Here is a 22,874-nt window from a genome sequence, read left to right on the forward strand (position 1 = left end):
TAAAATTAAAAGCATTAGAGAGATGATTTTAAATGGTTTTATATAATTAGAGTAAATTATTATATCTTTGTTTCAAATGTTCATATTTAATATGTCTTTTATATTTATGTTATGCTTATTTATTAAATATGTAAATAAAGGGAAGAGGGGGTGTGTTTTTATGACCTTGTGACTATTCTGATTATTTAAATTTAATCTATTGCCGGAATTGCTTTATTCTGATGAAGTTCCTGATTGTGCAGGGATGAAAGCTTTGTGGACCCCTTTCTTAATATTCTTTGTGGATTACCTACTGTGGTTCCTTTGCTTTTACAGTGTGTTCTCAGCTCTGTATTTATGCCTGTTTTCTTTTTACCTGGACGTCACAATTAAAAAGAACTATGAAACTCAAGGGTTTACATCCAAGGTTTTTCAAAAGTCCACATATTCAAACAGTTTTTTGCATTTGAAAGTAACCACCCATATTACATCAAAAGAAACCTAGTTAGAGACCAGATGATTGGAGGAGCCAGAATGTGCTCCACTATTACAGATTTTAAATTAGAACTATGAAATTTGAGTTCTATGTTTCTGGCCAGAGGGTACCCCCAAAAAATGGTTTACAACTTGGCTGACAAAATTCTTAGGGGGTGGGGAAACAAGTTTGTCCCACTTTTAGGTGAAGCTACAACCAAAAATAGGGTGGCGAGACCCAATAATAATAAAAAAACAAGAATATACCAACACTATGTTTACACAGTTTGGAACTTTTGATGTTAAAGTCAAGGATATTTTGACTCACAATTGGTTAATATTGCAATGTAATCAAGAGTTAAGTAACAAACTGGGGGAAAAAAAAATAAGTTATGCACCTACCATAATGTTCCATGTTAGTTGTCTTCTTCTCACCTTCTTCCTTGCTGGTTGGGTTCGGAGCCGATCCTTGGCTCTGACTTGGCCATTTTCAAAAGCTAGAGAGCTGCTTACTGGCTCAAGGCCACCCTATGTCCCATGATGCCTGGTGCTAGATACCCAGATCTTGTTTGGTAAGTCTAAATGCAGACATAATAAGAAAGGAATCCTATCCTAGAATGCATAAATCCTACTGGAGAGACTACTAGTCAGAAAGGAATAGCCAGAGAAGACTCAGCCAGTGAAAAATCAAGAGGAACTCTTCTCGGTCCACTAGGATAGGGGGATGGAGGGTGGGATGCAAGAAAGAAGGCGAAAAGAAGACAACTAACATGGAACGTTATGGTAGGTACATAACTTCTTTATGTTAAGTTGTCTATCTCGCCTTCATTCTTGCTGGTTGGGACAGCATCCCTACACCTAAAATCCTGGGTGGCTCATCGGAACAAACTCTTCAGAACAGTGGAACCAAAATCAGCTCTGCTCCTGGAAACCACGTCCAACTTATAATGCAAAATGAAAGTATGTGGGTTGGCCCACGTAGCCACAGCACAAATAGATTCCATGGGCAACCTTGCCTGAAAGGCCAACGAAGTGGCTAAAGCTCTGGTGGAGTGACCTTTTGGTTTAAACTGGCAATTCTTTATTCCTCAGTTGATATATAAATGTGATGATTGAAGTCAACCACTTGGATAAAGGTTACTTTGGAGACTGGAAGACCTTGTTTACCCACAGCATAAGAAAGGAAAAGTTGGTCCGATTTTCTAATGCCCTTAGTTCTATGCAAATAAAAGCGTAGTTGCCTGTGAACATCTAACTGATGCAATTTATATTCTGCCTTGTTGGTGTGGTTAGGAAAAAATACAGGAAGGTCTACGGACTGATTCAAGTTATTCTCTGAAGAGACCTTAGGAAGGAAGGATTAGTCCTGAGAGCAACCCTGTCATTGTGGAACACTAGGTACGGAGGACGGATACAAAGAGCCTGAAGTTCCGAAACTCTTCCGGCTGAAGTAATAGCTACCAGAAAAAGGGTTTTCCAAGATAAAAACTTCAAGGAACAAGAAGTTGCAGGTTCAAAAGGGGGCAAAATTAGAGAAGCTAAAATCAAATTTAGATCCCACGGTGGTGGAAGATCTCTCACTGGGGGCCTGAGCAGAGTGGTCCCTTTGAGAAAGGCTTTACATAGCTTATGAGACATATTATTTTCCAACAGGCCAATGTGAAAATTTGAAATTGCAGCTAACTGAACTGTAATTGTAGCGGAAGCGGACCCAGCATGGAAGAGTTCCGCAAGAAATTCCAAAATGTGGTGTACAGGGGCTGAAAAGGGGTCTATACTCTTAGCCTCTGCCCAGGAAGAAAAACGCTTCCACTTACTAGCGTAAGTTTTTCTAGTCGTAGACTTGTGCGATGACAAAAAATTTTGCGCACAGAGGGGGGAGATATCTGGAAGCCTGGCTAAAGTTGGAAGTGGAGCAACCAAGCAGTGAGTTGGAGAGATCTTAGGGATTGGTGTAGCCCGCCCGATTGATGAATCAGAAGGTCTGGAACTAGGTCCAGAGTCCAAGGCTGCTTGAGAAGATGATGATGCAGGAACGGGAACCATATTTGTCGAAGCCAGTAAGGAGCAATGAGGATCATTTTGAGCCCAATACGGTAGCTTTCTGTATTAGCTTCGGGATTAGGGAAAAGGAGGAATGCATAAAGAAGTCCTGAGGCCAATCGTGGACTAGAGCATCTTTGGGGAATGTCCGGGAAGTGGAAAGAGAGAGAAGAAATTGCTGCACTTGCTGTTGAAGGGAGTTGCAAAAGGTCGCAGCAAGGTTGGCCCCATTTGCGGAAGATTTGGTCCGCAACTACCTGATTCAGAGACCACTCGTGAGGCATGAGAATTGCTCTGCTCAGCCTGTCTGCTATGACGTTGGACCTCCCAAGGATGTGCGTTGCAATCAGAAACCATTGGGAAGAGATCACCCACTGACAGAGTCTGAGTGCTTCTCGACATAGGGGGTAGGACCTGGTTCCGCCCTGCTTGTAGATATACCACACTACTGACATATTATCCGTTTGAATTGCAATGGCCCCAGTAGGAAGAGAGTCCTGAAGAACTTGCAACACTCAGAGCACGGCCCTCATCTCCAAGACGTTTATATGCAGATGGTACTTGTGAGGTTGCCAGGTGCCTTGGACTGTTATGCCCTGATAATGCCCCCCCCCCCACCTGATCAGGGAGGCATCCGTGGTCACCGTAGCAACTGGAGGGGGGAGTACAAATGGTCTGCCGTGGGACACTGATGCGGAGACCATCCACCACGCAAGGTGCTTCATGCATGCTTCTGTGATCATAATCATGTAAGACATGGGAAGCTGCTGGAAGGACCATTGGGTGAAAAGAAGCCACTGGAGAATCCTCATGTGAAAACGAGCTAGAGGAATGAATATGATCGCTGCTGCCTTGAGACCCAGAGTTTGGAGGACAAACCTGGCTTGAATTCTTTTGCACGCTAATAAAACCTTCACATGTTGGTGAATCACTAATACCCCATCTGGTGGAAGGCCCACTGACATGTCTTTTGTATTTAAATTTGGGCCTATAAAGGTGATAATTGACAGGGCGACAATGTAGACTTTTTCAAAATTTATTGTGATACCTAGCCTGGAGCAAGTCTCGATAGTGCAGTCTCTGACTCGCAGAAGGTGATGCCTGGTGGTAGCAGTGAGGAGCCGGTTCTCTAGATATGAAAACACCTTGAATCCTTGCCATCTCAGGTGAGCGGTAACTACTGCCATACATTTGATGAACACCCTGGGGGCTGTGGTGAGACCAAAGGGCAGAGCTCTGAAGTGATAATGGCTGGCTGTAAACGAAGGAATCTTCTGGAGCGTCTGTCCATTTTGATGTGGTAGTACGCCCTGAAGATCTATAGAGCACATCCAATTGTCCTGACCCAGGAAGGGTAAAATGGACTGTAGCGTGACCATCCGAACTTCTTTCTTTGTACAGACCTGTTCAGTCTTCTGAGTTCCATAACGGTCTCCAGTCCTATCTTTTTTGGTATCAAAAAAGAACCTTGAGTAAATTCAGATCCTTGTTGGTCTGCTGAGACTTGCTGGATGGCCCTTTTTCTTAGCAGTTTGAGACTTCTTGAACTGCTTGGTCCCTTAGATTAGGTGGAACGTCTGGAAGGGACTTGTTTAACCTTAAAGTGCAACAAAGGGAATTCTGTAGCCTCCGGATATAATAGACTGTACCCATTTGTTTTGTGTTATGTCTTGCCAGGCTCTTGGGTACAGCGATAATCTTCCCCCGACTGCCTCCAGAGGTGGGCAGCCGGAAACCCTTCAGGGATGCTGGAGGAGCTTCTCAGAGAAGGGATTCTCTGCTGCCCTGATTTTGCGGACCCCTCTGCCACAAGGTCGGCATCTATTATTGTTCCTCCTCTGCCCCTGAATGGGAACTCACCACGGTGTCCGGCAAGGCTCCCTGGGATTTAGAACCACATCTTTCCACTCTTCTGACCCTTGGGATAGGGTCTGGAAGGAGTGGAAAAATGGACTCCCACGGCAGAGAGAGTCTTGCCTTCCTGCTCACACCTGGTAAGGGTTTCCTTCACCTGTGATCCAAAGAGAGAGGAATCATCAAAGGGGGTGTTGGTGAAAGATGCTCTGAAAGGTTCCGCAAAGTTACATAGCCGCATCCAAGCGTGTCTCCTTAGGGCAATGCCTGCGCCTGCGGCTCTACTCACACCATCGGCTGCATAAGAAATGAGCCTCATGGAGGAGTTCACCACTGAATTAAGAGTTGCCAGCTGGGAGACTGCTTTAGCCTGGGCCCCCTCAGCTGATGGATCTTGGAGGGTATCTCCAAGCTCTTTAAGGAGATCCCTTTGAAGACTGGTAAAGTGGCACAAATAATTCTGGGACCTCATGGAAAAGGTCGCTGAAGAGAACATCCGCTTCCCATATCTGTCCATCATCCTGGACTCCTTGTTAGGGGGATAGAAAGATGAGGTTTCTACCAACTCCTCCTTTGTGGCCGCCGCTATCACCATGGCATCAATGGGGACACCTTTGGTCAAAAACTGTTTGTCCTGTGGTGCAGTTATGAATTTAGCAGGTCTTCTGGGGGTCGGTTCCACTGTGTCTGGAGCTGACCACGCCTTCTAAGTCACCACAGACATCAGTGGGTTGAAAGGCGGAGACACCCAGGAGGTGGAACGTCGGGATTCAAACGTGTCCAGGAATACCGACTCATCCTCGGAAGAGCTTAGGGCAGTCCAGTTCCCCCTCTGAGAAAAAGACATCTTCAGAGGGGGATCTTGGGGACCCTTCCGAATCCTCTAATTCGGTATCCGATGTGACAGACTCAGGGGAGTCAACATGCTTCATCTTGCATTTCCTCTTATGAGGTGGATCCTCTGAATGATCAGGGGAGGCCTCGGAAGAGGAAGATACACCCAAAGGGGTGTCCTGGAGCACTGGATCCCCATGCTTGGGGTCTGGAAGAGGGGCAGAGGCTGACGAGGCACCATAAGGAGGAGCCGAGGTCAATCATGGACTGACTGGGGCCAGTACACTCCTCATCACCTCAAGGCATCTCTGCCCACACGCAGAGAGGGCTCCGGTTCCAAAGAAACCAAAAATCCCTCTCCACACCGAGGGGGACAGCTCCGAGGCAGATGTGGGAGCCAAGCTCACCTGAGCCGAAGCCCTGAGGGGCAGAGCGGGGTCTGACAAGGGTTCGATGCCACTTGCCCCCTCACAGCCAACGAGGGAGTCCTGGAACCCAGATCCCTCCAGGGATGGTACCATGGAAGGGATTGGTGCCGACGACGGAACTGAAGGAGAAAGTATCGGAGCTGACGGTTCCACGACTCGAACCCCAACGAACTCTGGCTCCGAGCTCAAAGGATGAGTCTGAGGAGGAATATCTACAGACGTGATGGAGCCGACACCTGATGAGGGGGTTGAACAACATTTTAGCTAGGGCTCAACGATTTTAACAGTCTACTGACCACTCTTTCCAAGTCATGGTCTGAAAGTCTTGAGGACTGAGAAGAGTGGGATGAGCGATGACTACGCTCCGACTGGAGCAGAGGGATCTCTGAGCCAAATGTATCAACTCCAGAGAAGGAGACCTAGATCTTTTCCGACTCTCAGACGGCTCCGAGGAACGTGTCGGAGCCGACTGGGAGGGAGGAACATCGGTTCCAGCCAGAACCGAGATGGATGGTACAGCTTCACCCAGTGACGGCTCCGAACTTGGAGCCAAAGGTTTAGGTGGCCTGGAAGATTTCACGGGCTGAGCCTTAGCCGATGAATCTTGGGGCTTAAGTAAACCCCTCAGGATCAACTTGTTTTTGCGTTCCTGCAGGACTCTTGGACTGAATGCATGGCAAATCGAGCAAGAGTCCTGCAGGTGCACGGCGGCCCAGACAATAAACACAAGAAGTGTGACCATCTGTCAGAGACATCATCTGACAGCATGAGTCACACTTCTTGAATCCGGATGGCTTAGGATCCTTGGACATCCTGAAAGAAAACCAAGGAACAAGGAAAACACACACACAGAAAGGTTAAGGTAACTAACCACAAAAAATACACGCTACAGTTACCACAACCAAAACTACAAACAAGGTTATATCTGCACTACTACAACCAAAACTATAATTAACTATCACTAAACTAGCTAACAGTGATAATAAAATAATTTTTTTTTTTAAAGGAAAGAGAGAGAGAAAAAGGTTATCCTCTAACTTAACCCTTTCAGAGGTAAGGAAATGAAAGAGGAAAAAGGTTATCCTCTAACTTACCTTTCAAAAATTTTTTTTTTTCCCCCCTTAAAAAGGGAAGAAGTTTTTTTTTTTCCCCCCCCCCCCGGGGAAAAATTTTTAAAAGGTTTTGGTCTTTTCCCCCAACCAAAATCAGAAATTTCCAAAAAAAAAAATAAAAGGAAAGGAAAACCCCCCCTGCAATTCTTTAAAAAAAAAACCCCCCCCAAAAAAAACCTGAAAAACCCCCTTTTTTAAAAAAAAAAAAAGGGAAAAATTTCCCCTGTAAAAAAAAACCCCCAAAAAGGGTTCAGGAAAACCCCCAACCCCCCTAGGCCTTTTGTCAGGAGGGGCATAGAACCCCTCTAATCAGGAAGTAATTAAATCTTCAGCCATCCTAAGCATATGTCTACTTGGGCACAGGGCCTGAAGTACTAGGGAGAGACACCTGCTGAAGCTAAACCTGGCCTGCCTCTGGAAGAAGCCTTGGGAACAGTGAGGGGAGGCCCTAACCACTTTAGGCAGGGAGGGGAGGAAGAGGATTACCTGAGAAGCCCCTTCAGCCTGGCCTACCTCCTCTGAGAAGAAGACACACATCCTGTAATACATAAAGTCTCTCCCTGGGACTCTAAAGAAACTCCTGTTTGAACCTCCGACTCCTACCGAGGCCTTTCCTAAAGAAACCGACATCCGGGACGGGCGGGTTCTTCTAACCCTAAACCTAGGTGCTTTGTTCCAGTTTCGTTTTACCGACGTGAGCTGGGCGTCGGAGCATCCGGCGGCATTTTGTAGTTGCACCGCTTCCGAAGAACTAACCTGGCACAATCTAATCTCCCTCTTTATATTACGTTTGTTAAACCTAGCACAAGAGGGACACTCAACAACGTGGGTGCTCCAGGCCCTAAACAAGAATATACACAAGTTATGGTAATCCCTATGTGGTATCTGCCCCCACAAGAAATACGATTATTTACTTTTTCTGACATCCGGTAAAAATACTGAGGCAAGAAAAACCAAAATATTCCCCAGCAGAATACTTAGCCAACTTTTGATTAGGTCTGAAACTCCGACATTAGCGGGAAAATCTCAGGACGCCATAATACCCGCACCCTTTTCGCGAATGTTGCTTCTGCATCGACCACGCGGCAAAAAGACTGAGGATATGACGCGCCGGTCATGCGCATTTATACCCCTGGACGCCCCTGGCGCCAGTTTAATGCGCCTTATATGACCGACGGCAGCTACATATATACTTGGTATTCGGGCTGACCGAGGACAGCGGTATACCCCAAGTGTAAGGACTGCAGCAATGTGAGATGAAGAACATCAAGAGGAACTCTTCTCGGTCCACTAGGATAGGGGGATGGAGGGTGGGACACAAGAAAGAAGGCGGAAAGAAGACAACTAACATGGAACGTTATGGTAGGTACATAACTTCTTTATGTTAAGTTGTCTATCTCGCCTTCATTCTTGCTGGTTAGGACAGCATCCCTACACCTAAAGTCCTGGGTGGCTCATCGGAACAAACTCTTCAGAACAGTGGAACCAAAATCAGCTCTGCTCCTGGAAACCACGTCCAACTTATAATGCAAAATGAAAGTATGTGGGTTGGCCCACGTAGCCGTAGCACAAATAGATTCCATGGGCAACCTTGCCTGAAAGGCCACCAAAGTGGCTAAAGCTCTGGTGGAGTGACCTTTTGGTTTAAACTGGAAATTCTTTATTCCTCAGTTGATATATAAATGTGATGATTGAAGTCAACCACTTGGATAAAGGTTACTTTGGAGACTGGAAGACCTTGTTTACCCACAGCATAAGAAAGGAAAAGTTGGTCCGATTTTCTAATGTCCTTAGTTCTATGCAAATAAAAGCGTAGTTGCCTGTGAACATCTAACTGATGCAATTTATATTCTGCCTTGTTGGTGTGGTTAGGAAAAAAATACAGGAAGGTCTATGGACTGATTCAAGTTATTCTCTGAAGAGACCCTAGGAAGTAAGGATTAGTCCTGAGAGCAACCCTGTCATTGTGGAACACTAGGTACGAAGGATGGATACAAAGAGCCTGAAGTTCCGAAACTCTTCCGGCTGAAGTAATAGCTACCAGAAAAAGGGTTTTCCAAGATAAAAACTTCAAGGAACAAGAAGCTGCAGGTTCGAAAGGGGGCAAAATTAGAGAAGCTAAAATCAAATTTAGATCCCACGGTGGTGGAAGATCTCTCACTGGGGGCCTGAGCAGAGTGGTCCCTTTGAGAAAGGCTTTACATAGCTTATGAGACATATTATTTTCCAACAGGCCAATGTGAAAATTTGAAATTGCAGCTAACTGAACTCTAATTGTAGTGGAAGCGGACCCAGCATGGAAGAGTTCCGCAAGAAATTCCAAAATGTGGTGTACAGGGGCTGAAAAGGGGTCTATACTCTTAGCCTCTGCCCAGGAAGAAAAACGCTTCCACTTACTAGCGTAAGTTTTTCTAGTCGTAGACTTGTGCAATGACAAAATATTTTGCGCACAGAGGGGGGAGATATCTGGAAGCCTGGCTAAAGTTGGAAGTGGAGCAACCAAGCAGTGAGTTGGAGAGATCGTAGGGATTGGTGTAGCCCGCCCGATTGATGAATCAGGTGGTCTGGAACTAGGTCCAGAGTCCAAGGCTGCTTGAGAAGAAGATGATGCAGGAACGGGAACCATATTTGTCGAGGCCAGTAAGGAGCAATGAGGATCATTTTGAGCCCAATACGGTAGCTTTCTGTATTAGCTTCGGGATTAGGGGAAAAGGAGGGAATGCATAAAGAAGTCCCTGAGGCCAATCGTGGACTAGAGCATCTTTGGGGGAATGTCCGGGAAGTGGAAAGAGAGAGAAGAAATTGCTGCACTTGCTGTTGAAGGGAGTTGCAAAAAGGTCGCAGCAAGGTTGGCCCCATTTGCGGAAGATTTGGTCTGCAACTACCTGATTCAGAGACCACTCATGAGGCATGAGAATTGCTCTGCTCAGCCTGTCTGCTATGACGTTGGACCTCCCAGGGATGTGCGTTGCGATCAGAAACCATTGGGAAGAGATCACCCACTGCCAGAGTCTGAGTGCTTCTCGACATAGGGGGTAGGACCTGGTTCCGCCCTGCTTGTAGATATACCACACTACTGACATATTGTCCGTTTGAATTGCAATGGCCCCGGTAGGAAGAGAGTCCTGAAGAACTTGCAATGCTCAGAGCACGGCCCTCATCTCCAAGACGTTTATATGCAGATGGTACTTGTGAGGTTGCCAGGTGCCTTGGACTGTTATGCCCTGATAATGCCCCCCCACCCGATCAGGGAGGCATCCGTGGTCACCATAGCAACTGGAGGGGGGGAGTACAAATGGTCTGTCGTGGGACACTGATGCGGAGACCATCCACCACGCAAGGTGCCTCTTGCATGCTTCTGTGATCATAATCATGTAAGACATGGGAAGCTGCTGGAAGGACCATTGGGTGAAAAGAAGCCACTGGAGAATCCTCATGTGAAAACAAGCTAGAGGAATGAATATGATCGCTGCTGCCATGAGACCCAGAGTTTGGAGGACAAACCTGGCTTGAATTCTTTTGCACGCTAATAAAACCTTCACATGTTGGCAAATCACTAATACCCCATCTGGTGGAAGGCCCACTGACATGTCTTTTGTATTTAAATTTGCGCCTATAAAGGTGATAGATTGACAGGGCGACAATGTAGACTTTTCAAAATTTATTGTGATACCTAGCCTGGAGCAAGTCTTGATAGTGCAGTCTCTGACTCGCAGAAGGTGATGCCTGGTGGTAGCAGTGAGGAGCCAGTTCTCTAGATATGGAAACACCTTGAATCCTTGCCATCTCAGGTGAGCGGGAACTACTGCCATACATTTGGTGAACACCCTGGGGGCTGTGGTGAGACCAAAGGGCAGAGCTCTGAACTGATAATGGCTGGCTGTAAGCGAAGGAATCTTCTGGAGCGTCTGTCCATTTTGATGTGGTAGTACGCTCCTGAAGATCTATAGAGCACATCCAATTGTCCTGACCCAGGAAGGGTAAAATGGACTGTAGCGTGACCATCCGAAACTTCTTTCTTTGTACAGACCTGTTCAGTCTTCTGAGTTCCATAACGGGTCTCCAGTCCCCTGTCTTTTTTGGTATCAAAAAGAACCTTGAGTAAATTCCAGATCCTTGTTGGTCTGCTGAGACTTGCTGGATGGCCCTTTTTCTTAGCAGTTTTGAGACTTCTTGAACTGCTTGGTCCCTTAGATTGGGTGGAACGTCTGGAAGGGACTTGTTTAACCTTAAGGGGGTGCGAACAAAGGGAATTCTGTAGCCTCCGGATATAATAGACTGTACCCATTTGTTTTGTGTTATGTCTTGCCAGGCTCTTGGGTACAGCGATAATCTTCCCCAGACTGCCTCCAGAGGTGGGCAGCCGGGAAACCCTTCAGGGATGCTGGAAGGGCTTCTCAGAGAAGGATTCTCTGCTGCCCTGATTTTGCGGACCCCCTCTGCCACAAGGTCGGCATCTATTATTGTTCCCTCCTCTGCCCCTGAATGGGAACTCACCACGTGTGTCCGGCAAGGCTCCCTGGGATTTCCAGAACCACATCTTTCCACTCTTCTGACCCTTGGGATAGGGTCTGGAAGGAGTGGAAAAATGGACTCCCACGGCAGAGAGAGTCTTGCCTTCCTGCTCACACCTGGTAAGGGTTTCCTTCACCTGTGATCCAAAGAGAGAGGAATCATCAAAGGGGGTGTTGGTGAAAGATGCTCTAAAAGGTTCCGCAAAGTTACATAGCCGCATCCAAGCGTGGTCTCCTTAGGGCAATGCCTGCACCTGTGGCTCTACTCGCACCATCGGCTGCATAAGAAATGAGCCTCATGGAGGAGTTCACCACTGAATTAAGAGTCGCCAGCTGGGAGACTGCTTTAGCCTGGGCCCCCTCAGCTGATGGATCTTGGAGGGTATCTCCAAGCTCTTTAAGGAGATCCTTTTGAAGACTGGTAAAGTGGCACAAATAATTCTGGGACCTCATGGAAAAGGTCGCTGAAGAGAACATCCGCTTCCCATATCTGTCCATCATCCTGGACTCCTTGTTAGGGGGATAGAAAGATGAGGTTTCTACCAACTCCTCCTTTGTGGCCGCCGCTATCACCATGGCATCAATGGGGACACCTTTGGTCAAAAACTGTTTGTCCTGTGGTGCAGTTATGAATTTAGCAGGTCTTCGGGGGGTCAGTTCCACTGTGTCTGGAGTTGACCACGCCTTCTGAGTCACCACAGACATCAGTGGGTCGAAAGGCGGAGACACCCAGGAGGTGGAAGGTCGGGATCCAAACGTGTCCAGGAATACCGACTCATCCTTGGAAGGGCTTAGGGCAGTCCAGTTCCCCCTCTGAGAAAAAGACGTCTTCAGAGGGGGATCTTGGGGACCCTTCCGAATCCTCTAATTCGGTATCCGATGTGACAGACTCAGGGGAGTCAACATGCTTCATCTTGCATTTCCTCTTACAAGGTGGCTCCTCTGAATGATCAGGGGAGGCCTCGGAAGAGGCAGATACACCCAAAGGGGTGTCCTGGAGCACTGGATCCCCATGCTTGGGGTCTGGAAGAGGGGCAGAGGCTGACGCAGGCACCATAAGGGGAGGAGCCGAAGGGGTCAATCATGGGACTGACTCGGGGGCCAGTACACTCCTCATCACCTCGAAGGCATCTCTACCCACACGCAGAGAGGGCTCCGGTTCCAAAGAAACCAAAAATCCCTCTCCACACCGAGGGGGACAGCTCCGAGGCAGATGTGGGAGCTGAGCTCACCTGAGCCGAAGCCCTGAGGGGAAGAGCGGGGTCTGACAAGGGTTCGATGCCACTTGCCCCCTCACAGCCAACGAGGGAGTCCCGGAACCCAGATCCCTCCAGGGATGGTACCATGGAAGGGATCGGTGCCGACGACGGAACTGAAGGAGAAAGTATCGGAGCCGATGGTTCCATGACTCGAACCCCAACGAACTCTGGCTCCGAGCTCAAAGGATGAGTCTGAGGAGGAATATCTACAGACGTGGATGGAGCCGACACCTGATGAGGGGGGTTGAACAACATTTTAGCTAGGGCCTGCGATTTTAACAGTCTACTGACCACTCTTTCCAAGTCATGGTCTGAAAGTCTTGAGGACTGAGAAGAGTGGGATGAGCGATGACTACGCCCCGACTGGAGCAGAGGGATCTCTGAGCCAAATGTATCGACTCCAGAGAAGGAGACCTAGATCTTTTCCGACTCTCAGACGGCTCCGAGGAACGTGTCGGAGCCGACTGGGAGGGAGGAACATCGGTTCCAGCCAGAACCCAGATGGATGGTACAGCTTCACCCAGTGACGGCTCTGAACTTGGAGCCGAAGGTTTAGGTGGCCTGGAAGATTTCACGGGCTGAGCCTTAGCCGATGAATCTTGGGGCTTAAGTAAACCTCTCAGGATCAACTTGTTTTTGCGTTCCTGCAGGACTCTTGGACTGAATGCATGGCAAATCGAGTAAGAGTCCTGCAGGTGCACGGCGGCCCAGACAATAAACACAAGAAGTGTGACCATCTGTCAGAGACATCATCTGACAGCATGAGTCACACTTCTTGAATCCGGATGGCTTAGGATCCTTGGACATCCTGAAAGAAAACCAAGGAACAAGGAAAACACACACACAGAAAGGTTAAGGTAACTAACCACAAAAAATACACGCTACAGTTACCATAACCAAAACTACAAACAAGGTTATATCTGCACTACTACAACCAAAACTATAGTTAACTATTACTAAACTAGCTAACAGTGATAATAAAATATATATTTTTTTTTTTTTAAAGGGAAAGAGAGAGAGAGAAAAGGTTATCCTCTAACTTAACCTTTCAGAGGTAAGGAATGAAAGAGAAAGGGGGAGGGGAAACTCTCTAATTAAAACGAGTTTCTGAGGGGAAGTGCAAGGATTCAGAAAGAGATTATCTACAATACAATAGTTTTATCGAAATGACAAATTCTACACTAAAACCAACAGTTTTATGACAAGAAAAACTATAACTATAAAGTTTTATATGACCTGAGCCAGCAGAACAACCTCGCAGCAGAAGCAGCAAATGAGATCTGGGTATCTAGCGCCAGGCATCATGGGATATAGGGTGGCCTCGAGCCAGTAAGCAGCTCTCGAGCTTTTAAAGATGGCCGAGGTGGAGCCGAGGATCGACTCCGAACCCAACCAGCAAGAATGAAGGTGAGATAGACAACTTAACATCCCTATTTACAACTAAGGTGGGGCACAACTTGAAATTTTTGTTTGAACATCTCACCCACCAACAGCCCTCCCAAGGAGGTACAATTAGTTGTGGTTTATGCAAGTATTGTCCCTATATTTACACAGGTAAGGAATTAATGGTAGGTGGCCCCCAAAGAAGATTTATTTGAAAAAAGGGAACTGTGATAGTAGTGGGTTAGTATACATAGTTATTTGTCACGACTTTTACATATTCTACGTGGGGAAAACAGAGAGATCCCTACATAAAAGAATATATGAACATTTATATGCTATTGAGACACGTAATACTAATAATGCATTATATAAGTATACACTCTCTTGTGGGGTTAGGCAAGGATTTTGTTTTGATATGTTGGAAATTAAGAAAGATATTAGAGGGTGGGATTGGTCAAATAACATATATAGAAGTCAGTATAGATGGCAGATTTTGTTAAATGCCATCCATCCTCCAAGTCTGAACTACCACGTTTCCCTTGTACCTATACTTAAAGGAGCAACTAAACTATGAACTGTGAACGTTTTTATAGAAAGATTTTGAATAATATATGTTTTGTATTCATATTAATAATTATTTTCATTTAAAATGGTAATTAATACATTGTGATTTTAGAATGACTACTTGAATGTTTTAAAAGCTCATGAACACTTTTATTGGATAATTGAATTATTTAAGTACTTAACTGATGTTAATTCACGGATAAAAGCACTTTGTGATTAGCTGTTAACTGTTTTGATAAAGTCCTGTAGTGTGGTGGATGAAAGCTCTTGACTTATTTTGTGACTGTGAATAGATGGAAGAATTCTACTTTGGACTCTTCCTTTGGTATCAAAATTAATAATGTAGTAATAAACTGACTTATGTAGCTCACTTTGACAAATACTTGTATTCCCAAATGAAACTGATCACCAATAATACTGCATTACTTTTTTCTCTACAGAAAAAGGGATATATTACATATGGCCTGCAATAGTAGGCCTCGACTTCACTGATTCTCAGTCTCTGTCAGGAGGAGTCTCTTTCAAACTGCATTAGAACTCAAAGTACTTCTGGACCTCTGGCCTCCATTTACAATGACAAAAATAATGTACACTGTTTAGAATTAGAATGCACCCCTAACACAGACATCTGTAGGGGTGCATGTATACATAATGTACACTCACTACTTGCAACAACAGAGTTGGCTCAGTAGCCTAATCTTTCACTTTTCTATTATATACACACATCCAATGATTATTATGCTTCTACACTGGTATTGTTTTATGTGGGATCAGACAAGCAGTTAACAATTTGCATGCACAGCAGTTTCATACTTCGTGAACCTCCACTAAAATACACTCAGGCATCCCTGAAAAATCTGGCTTCCTCATTTTCAGAAATGATGCAAATGATGAGTTAGCCATCCTTTTTGTTGCATTGTTCTGGTAGAGCTACCCAACCTATGCACAATTCCATAAGCTCTGGCTAATTAATAAGTAACTGGTGCCAAAAATCATGGAGTGAGACTAAATACCAAAAAATGCATTACGCTATCCTTTGGGAGTCATCTACCCAAGAGAACTACCACATTGACAAATATGCCCCTAAGAGTTGAACCAGTAGCTCAGGATATGGGAACTTATATGTACAGTGACCTAACTTTTGACCAATATGCGTCTATTGTAAGAAAGTCTTTCTATACTACACCGCTTCTAAACAAAGGGATTGTGTCTAGATCTGGGGATGACATCGTTCCCCTTTACTCAGCCCTCATTAGGTCAATCATTGTATATAATTCCCCCTTTGGCATGTATCTGTCCATATACATGCAATAACTGGAATGCATACAGAGATACCTTACTAAAATGATGCAAGGCCTAAATAACATGTCCTACATGGACCATCTCAAAGCCCTGTCACTATACTCACTATCCTACAAGCTGCTAAGAAGTGACGTGTGTCTAGCATAAGGCTTCCTCCAACCCATTAATTAATGATTTACTACACATCAGCAAGTCAAATGGAATCAGACATACTCAGTCTAGGGATCTAAACCTCTTCTGCAACATCAACAGAAAAGGGATATTTCACAGAGGATACCACTGCTGTGGAAGAGACTTCCCATCCACATAAAACATAGTTCATCCCTGTCCATATTCAACAGCAGCATAGATCTATGGATGGGAAACAGAAAATTTATCCCAGGACTGCCCCTTGTACTATTAATGGAAAGGGGCAGCTCATAAATGCTTTATTCATGCTTGGGTACCCTCAGATATCTATGATATAATCTCAGTTATTCTTAATAGGGGTAATATATAATTATCAACCATGGGACAAGTAAGGCCAATCTAACCAAATGGTAGAGGTTATTTCTGGCACAAATACAGAAACTGGCTAGGCTTAAAATGGCCCACAAGGGCAGCTAGCCTAGTACTTGCCTATGAAATTCCCAGAAACAAAGAGAAACAGTCAATGACTTTCTCTACAAGTAATAAAAAAGACTAAAAAGAATTAAAATATTTCTAAGAAAATCTCTAACAAGCATTGACAATTGGCTGCTATGGTACTGTTGGAAGCGACAACATATAGCGAGAAAGTGCAGTTATTGTATCAGTTGATCTCTGAGGGGACCTGCTGTCCTTGACAGCTGGATGACTTGGTTCATCTTGACCATCATTCACAGTCTGGCAAATTATACTGGAAGCTCTTATGCCTGAAGGTGTGCATGTTCCATGTCAGCTCACAAATACTTATTGATTGGATCTAACCTTACAAGCCCCCAAGTTGCCCAACCACTAGTAAACACATTTCTTTAAAATAAGTAGCACGGAAGATTTTGCACATACTTTACTAAAAAGAATACAAATATTTATTTGCCAAACACAAAGTAAACTCCAACAGCAGCAGCTGTTGGATATCGAAGATGTTCAATAATAATGGAATGGTGGATGGGATCTGAGTCGCCTCACAGAACAACCAACCTGGTAATAACATAGAAGACTATGATAGGTTTGCTGATCTTAACCATCTTATGTGTTCAAGACATGGATGACAAGAAATTCACCTTGCGAGCTTCATCCGTGTTGAGAACACATAATTGTAGGTTAGAATCAGAAACCCAATCATAACTCTCTGCAGTTCTTGGAGCTTTATCTGCTCCATGTAGTACAAGTTACAGTAAAAAGAAAAAAAAAACACTAAGTGTTTTGCCGGCTTTCAAAACTGTAAAAGTCTTGGCATGTACTGTCAAAAAAGGCACTGTAATGCAGTCCCTTATTTTTACACTTAACCTTTCATTCCTCTCAACTGTCCAAAGTTTCACAGAACATCCAAATTATTACTTTATATTTTTGGTCTTTTTCTCTTCACATCTGTGATTTTTGGAGAAACCACTGAGGACTGAAGCGACTAAATAATGACATACTTTAAAGGGTAAGAAGTCTGAAACTTAGAAAATGCAGATGAAACCACTTCCTGTTAATCAAGCTACTTTTTAATACTTAAAACAGGAAGTTAAGGAAACCTTAACCTGTACTGACAGCAGGCAAAAACAGATCTTTTGTTCTGCTGCTGCTGACATTTTGCTGGACAGTACTGGAAGAAGTTATTGCAGGGCACTAGACCCAACCTTAACGACTTTAGCAAGGGGTGCTTAACATTTGTTAAGGTCAGGTCTCATGCCACTTTAGAGCTTAACTGGTTTGTTTTTTCAAAGTTTCGTAGCATAATCAGCATGCTCCATGCACTAAATATTTGTTATATCCAATACTGTGGACAACTCATGTGTCAACAACTGGGGTGAATGACATTTTCTTGGAGCTATACGTGGCACCACTCACCAGTCTTTTTGACAGAGAGATGATTTAGGCAGATTAATGTGGGCACTGTTCCAAGTTCAAGGTGGCCTGTGTGCATTTTGTTTGGGAATGCCCATAGGTTAAGGACATTTGGTCTAGTGTGATATCAGCAGATGTATGAGCCCTGAGACTATCCCTGCCCAAAAGGATGAGACAGGATTTTGGTTGTTGGGTATAGACTAGATACTGCATTCCCCCATCAGGACAGGGAATAGAGATTACCGCCTCACTAATTTATGTTAGTGGCAATTATTTTTAAATTTTGGAAAACTAGCTCTTCATGACATTTGTCAGACAGTAAAACTGATATGAGAATCAACTTTGGTTAGACTTAAACTGCATAAATGCTTAGTTTGTAGATTTTTGGAATATATTATGACTACTTGAAATATCCTATTTAATTTTTTTCTGTTTGCTGAATTGACTGTCATTTTCTTTGATATTGATTATTTTGTTTACTTTCTGATGGATAAAACATCTGTTTTGGGAAGCTGATGTCTGAAATAAAGTTTTGGTTAAAAACAAATGGAAGTAGCCCATGCAATTAATGCAGAAGTTTTTGACCACAGCACTATTAATTGGAGGCTCCTTGAATGAAATCAATACATAATGAAAATGACAATCCACATGGAAAGGGTTTGTGGTCAACTTCAAGCCCTCAACTCTCTGCAGTGAAAAGATGAACAGCTGTTTATTTTCCAAAACTCATGCATATGCTTCAGTTTTAAACTTGAGTGGACAGTGTTCGTCCAGAGATTGAAGGGATTGCCTGTCTCTGGTTTCTGCCCCAGCAAAGTAAACAGGGGGATGAATGGGACTGGTCCAGGGACAGTTTGGGAAGCAGTTTCAGCAGGAAGTCAGGGTTAATGCCGAAGGACACCTAGTCCTTGTGAACATTCATATGGAGTTCTCTACACATGAGGGCCTGCAACTCCAAGATCCTGCAGTGACTTGAGAAAATGCATTTTTAAGAGTGCAATCTCAATGGTACTGAATCAGTGTTTTGTTTGTTTAGTCTTACTGTGGAATTTAAAACACAGACCAATGAAAGAAACCAAAAGACTGGATTAAGGTACACTGGCATCCACTACAAAAGTGAAAATACCTACTAAAGATAAATGACTATGAATTTCTTGAAAGCATAAACTGAAGGTTTGGTAAGATTTATTTTTGTCTGTGCTTCCAACAAGTGAAAAAACATGATGCTGCTTCCCTCTCTCAATTTCAGTCCTGCAGCTTGATAGATTATCCACTGAATATGAAATAGGTGGCTGCACGCAAACATTATTCTAATCTAGCTAAGGCACAATTCCTAGGCTAAGAGCTAAAGCTCAGTTTAGATATTTTTTAGATGCTATTATCAGTGCATTTTAAACTAGTCCTGTCCCTGCAAGTTAGATAGCCGACTCAAATCTTAGAAGAACTTTAATATTCTGAACTTTTACATGTGATCACTTATTTTAATATAGAATATAAAATCTCACCTGCTCCTTGCCAGCACTGTGTGGGCTTCTCATTATCTCTCTTGTATTTACTGTGCTCGTAGGGACTGATTCCAGGAAAGTAGATAGTACTAAACCTCTCTGCCCATTCAGTTCGCCCTAAAGTATCAGAGGATAAAGAAGAAAGTCAAATAGTAACTCAGAACCTGGCATCTCACCTGTAATTAAAAAAATGTACGCTCAATAAACTTGTTGATATAGGACAAAATAAACAAGCTCTCATATCCCTAAATGAAGCTGATCTCCACAGTTAATCTTGTTTTTCCTTCATGGCTGCTGAAAAAGGAAAGGTCAGCTACAAGGTAAACAATTTAACACTAATTCATCAGTTGTCAAACTACAGAAAAAATCCCGTGTGCGCCTTCCAAAAAAAGTTATGTTCTCCATAAACCAAAATATGAATACAGTACACTGTACAGAAGCTGCTAATCCTCCAAAACATAAAATTAAGGCTGGGCTCCCCAACAAAGAAATTCTGCAGGGAATAACCAAACTGTCCCCATCTTCACAGCATGTATTTTGGTAAAACAGCCAAATGTGCGTACAACTCCATAAACAGTGATGCTATACAGCTCAGATGCTATGACTGGTGCAAACACAATATATGCATGTTCAGTCTGGTGTCTCTGGGTTTGAAGTACCAAAATCGGTAGTATGCCAGTCAGCATGCCCTGATAGTTTGTTAAAATGTACAATTATCCTAGGAAATTCCAAAAGAAACCTGCATCAACTTCAGAAGTTAACTTTCAATATCACCAGCTCTCCCACCTACAATGGTATTTGCTCTCACTCTCTGCAGGGAATACTAAAGTACTGTGATATACCAGGCCTAGGCTACACTAATGCATCCTGTCATTAAGTCTAAATGAATTCCAATACCACACACACATTACGACTTTGATGAAAAATAAAATTTTACGGCTCTAATATCCATCGCACTTTGTCTCCCTGCCATTGGGACCAATCTAGGAAAATGATTAATCCACTGTTGCAGTGGTTGAACACTGGTAAAGTAACGTAAAGATATTAGTCATCATTTTACTAATTCAGCCACAATACTGTTTTCCTGTAATAAATATTTTGTGGAAGAAGGTAAGCCACCATACTATCATTATCACTGAACATAACTTTAAATTCTCCTGGATCTGGAAAATGCATCTGGACTACCTACACAAAACAACAGGATTTGGAGAGGAAAAACAAAGATGAAGGAGGGAATCCTTTTGAAAGACAGGAGGAATTCAATAATCTAATGTTAGAGTGAGTATCTCATAACCAAATCATAAGGTTCATTGCCCATCTTTACATTATCTGTCTGGGAAGAACACAATGCTACTTATGTTAAAGTCAACTGAAGACTCCAGCAAGCATACTCTGAACAACTGTTGTAACAAAATCACCTAAGCTAACTACAACACACAGAATTACCTGTAATCCAGAAATTTCCCCATTCCTTAACTTAAAACAATACTACTCCCACTACAGAATTTTATACTCTAGAGAAAAATCACAATAACTAAATCATCCTACAGTGTAACTAAACTATGGACCCACAACAATCCTTTTTCTTGAACAGAGTGGTAACTAGAGGTTTCTTATCTATGGTATACAAATAGACACAAATGAGGAGGGTCACTTTACAGCTCTAAAACGTAAAATGGTCGACAATAATTGGCTAATTTGGTATCGTGGCTGGAGTTTGACACACCCACCATAGTGTTCACATTTTACAAACTTTGTCCACCACTGGCAGCAATCAAAATGTAGAATTTGTAGTAGGGGTGGGGTTCACTCATTTGGGTGAAGAAGCAGATTATATTCACATAATTTGGCATTGCGCTAAAGTGGCTGAGACATGGGAAAGTGCTTGCGACACAACCTCATGGGTGACGTGGATGAATCTTCCAGGTACTGAGAGGTTGTGTGACTGGCTGCTGGGATTACAGGACCAACACATGCTATTAAATAAAGAGCAATCTTTGTGGATGACAGTTTGTGTTAGTAGTCTTGGCTTTAATTTTTAGGGAGTGGAAATTGCGGCCTTAAGAGGTAGCAGAAAAACGTATGGAATATGAGCGTAAAGTGTGGTCCTATTACAAAATAAATATTGCACATGTTTTTAAGATTACTGAAAGCTTCTTTTCTACTGTTTGAACAGGACATTATAAAGCTGTTATGCACTTGTCAGATAGAGGACTCTCTTCATAAATGGTTCAAAGAAGTGTATTTGATACTGTGGAAAGTACACAAATGAGAGGAAGGTGTATTAAGGGTGTAATAGGGGTAGTTGCCGAAAGGAATAATCTGCATAGTGACTCTTACATTGATATGCTCGGCAGTTATGTGAATGGTTTAGTGTTTCATGTTGTGCTGCTTTCATCTAGATGTGTGTTCTGTTGACAGCTTATCTGAATAAAGAACATTTATGAAAAAAAAAACTATGGACCCACATCCCAATATTAATTAAATTTATTCAGAATGCAAACTCATTTAAAACACAACAAAATTTCTACTCTCAAATCAATGGATTTGTTCCTGTACATCTCCAGTATAAATAACACAGTTATCTTCAACTTGCAATATCATCAAATCATTTCTCTTCACTCAAAATCTTATGCTCCACAACCCATCTCCACCAATACCTGAATAGTTTTACTAGCATCTCAGCTATATACATTGCTTTGTAACATAGCTCAGCCCCACCTGTATACTTCTGATACAAACCTTATGATAGCCACATATGTAATTGTCTCTTACCTGTTTTACATTCTACCTCTTAACTACAATATTAATATTTTCTTCCCTACCTAGTTCCCTCGTACTTCCATTTTATTGAATTTCTAAGCAGTAATCACATGATCTATTGTCTTACCAACCCACTACTACACCTCATCACATGCTCAATTGTTTCAACATATGCTAATGCACAAGTATCTTTTATACTATAACAGTTGCCTCTTTTTTCATATGAATGTAATCTAACTAGCAAATGAATGTGTAATTGTTAAAGTATATTTAATGTCTGTTCATGTATATTACTGAATGTCTATTTATAACATGTTGGACCTTTTTTCCTCAGGGCCTCCTCTGAAAAGGGATTTTTTGAATAAACCCAGTCGGACAAACCTGGTAAACAAAAGTAAAATAAAAGATGTGGACCAATAATCTAATACACAGTTAGTAAAGGAGAGGAATGCCAACCAGTGTGCTGTTCTGCAGATAGCAGGGGAAGGCACTCCCCTTAAAGAGATGGTGGGTTCAGAAACTGCTTTCCCAAAATGAGTCTAGATGGCTCTATGAAGAGAATTACCCAACAAGTAATAAAATCCTATGCAATCATCTATCCATTTGGAAATATTTAATTTCCCCACTTGGGCACCCAGTTTGCTGCTGATGAAACAAACTCATGTTCCAACTTTTGATGCATTTGTTTATGGTACTCAAAAACAACAGTTACTTCTATTGTCCATCCTGTGAAGAGTCTGCTTTCTTGCATAACATGCATAAGGATAAGCAGGAGGGAGCTGAATTTTTTCTAGGTAATTTTTGCTCCTGTTTATGCTATTAAGCTTCCTCTAGTTCAACATGA

The 22,874-nt window shown here is 43.3% G+C and overlaps 1 protein-coding gene across 1 annotated transcript in view; it reads right to left on the reverse strand.

Annotated features, from left to right (window-relative positions):
• LOC122787927 (peripheral-type benzodiazepine receptor-associated protein 1-like) overlaps nucleotides 1–22,874 on the reverse strand; it is a 1,795,954-nt gene that overhangs the window by 40,767 nt on the left and 1,732,313 nt on the right. The window contains exon 30 of the mRNA XM_044054852.1: nucleotides 19,268–19,384. Coding sequence (XP_043910787.1) covers nucleotides 19,268–19,384 — 117 coding nt within the window. The remainder of the gene's footprint in view (nucleotides 1–19,267; nucleotides 19,385–22,874) is intronic.

This window comes from Protopterus annectens, chromosome 13.part0 (assembly GCF_019279795.1).
Source record: "Protopterus annectens isolate FY-2018-M chromosome 13.part0, PAN1.0, whole genome shotgun sequence".
NCBI lineage: Eukaryota > Metazoa > Chordata > Ceratodontiformes > Protopteridae > Protopterus > Protopterus annectens.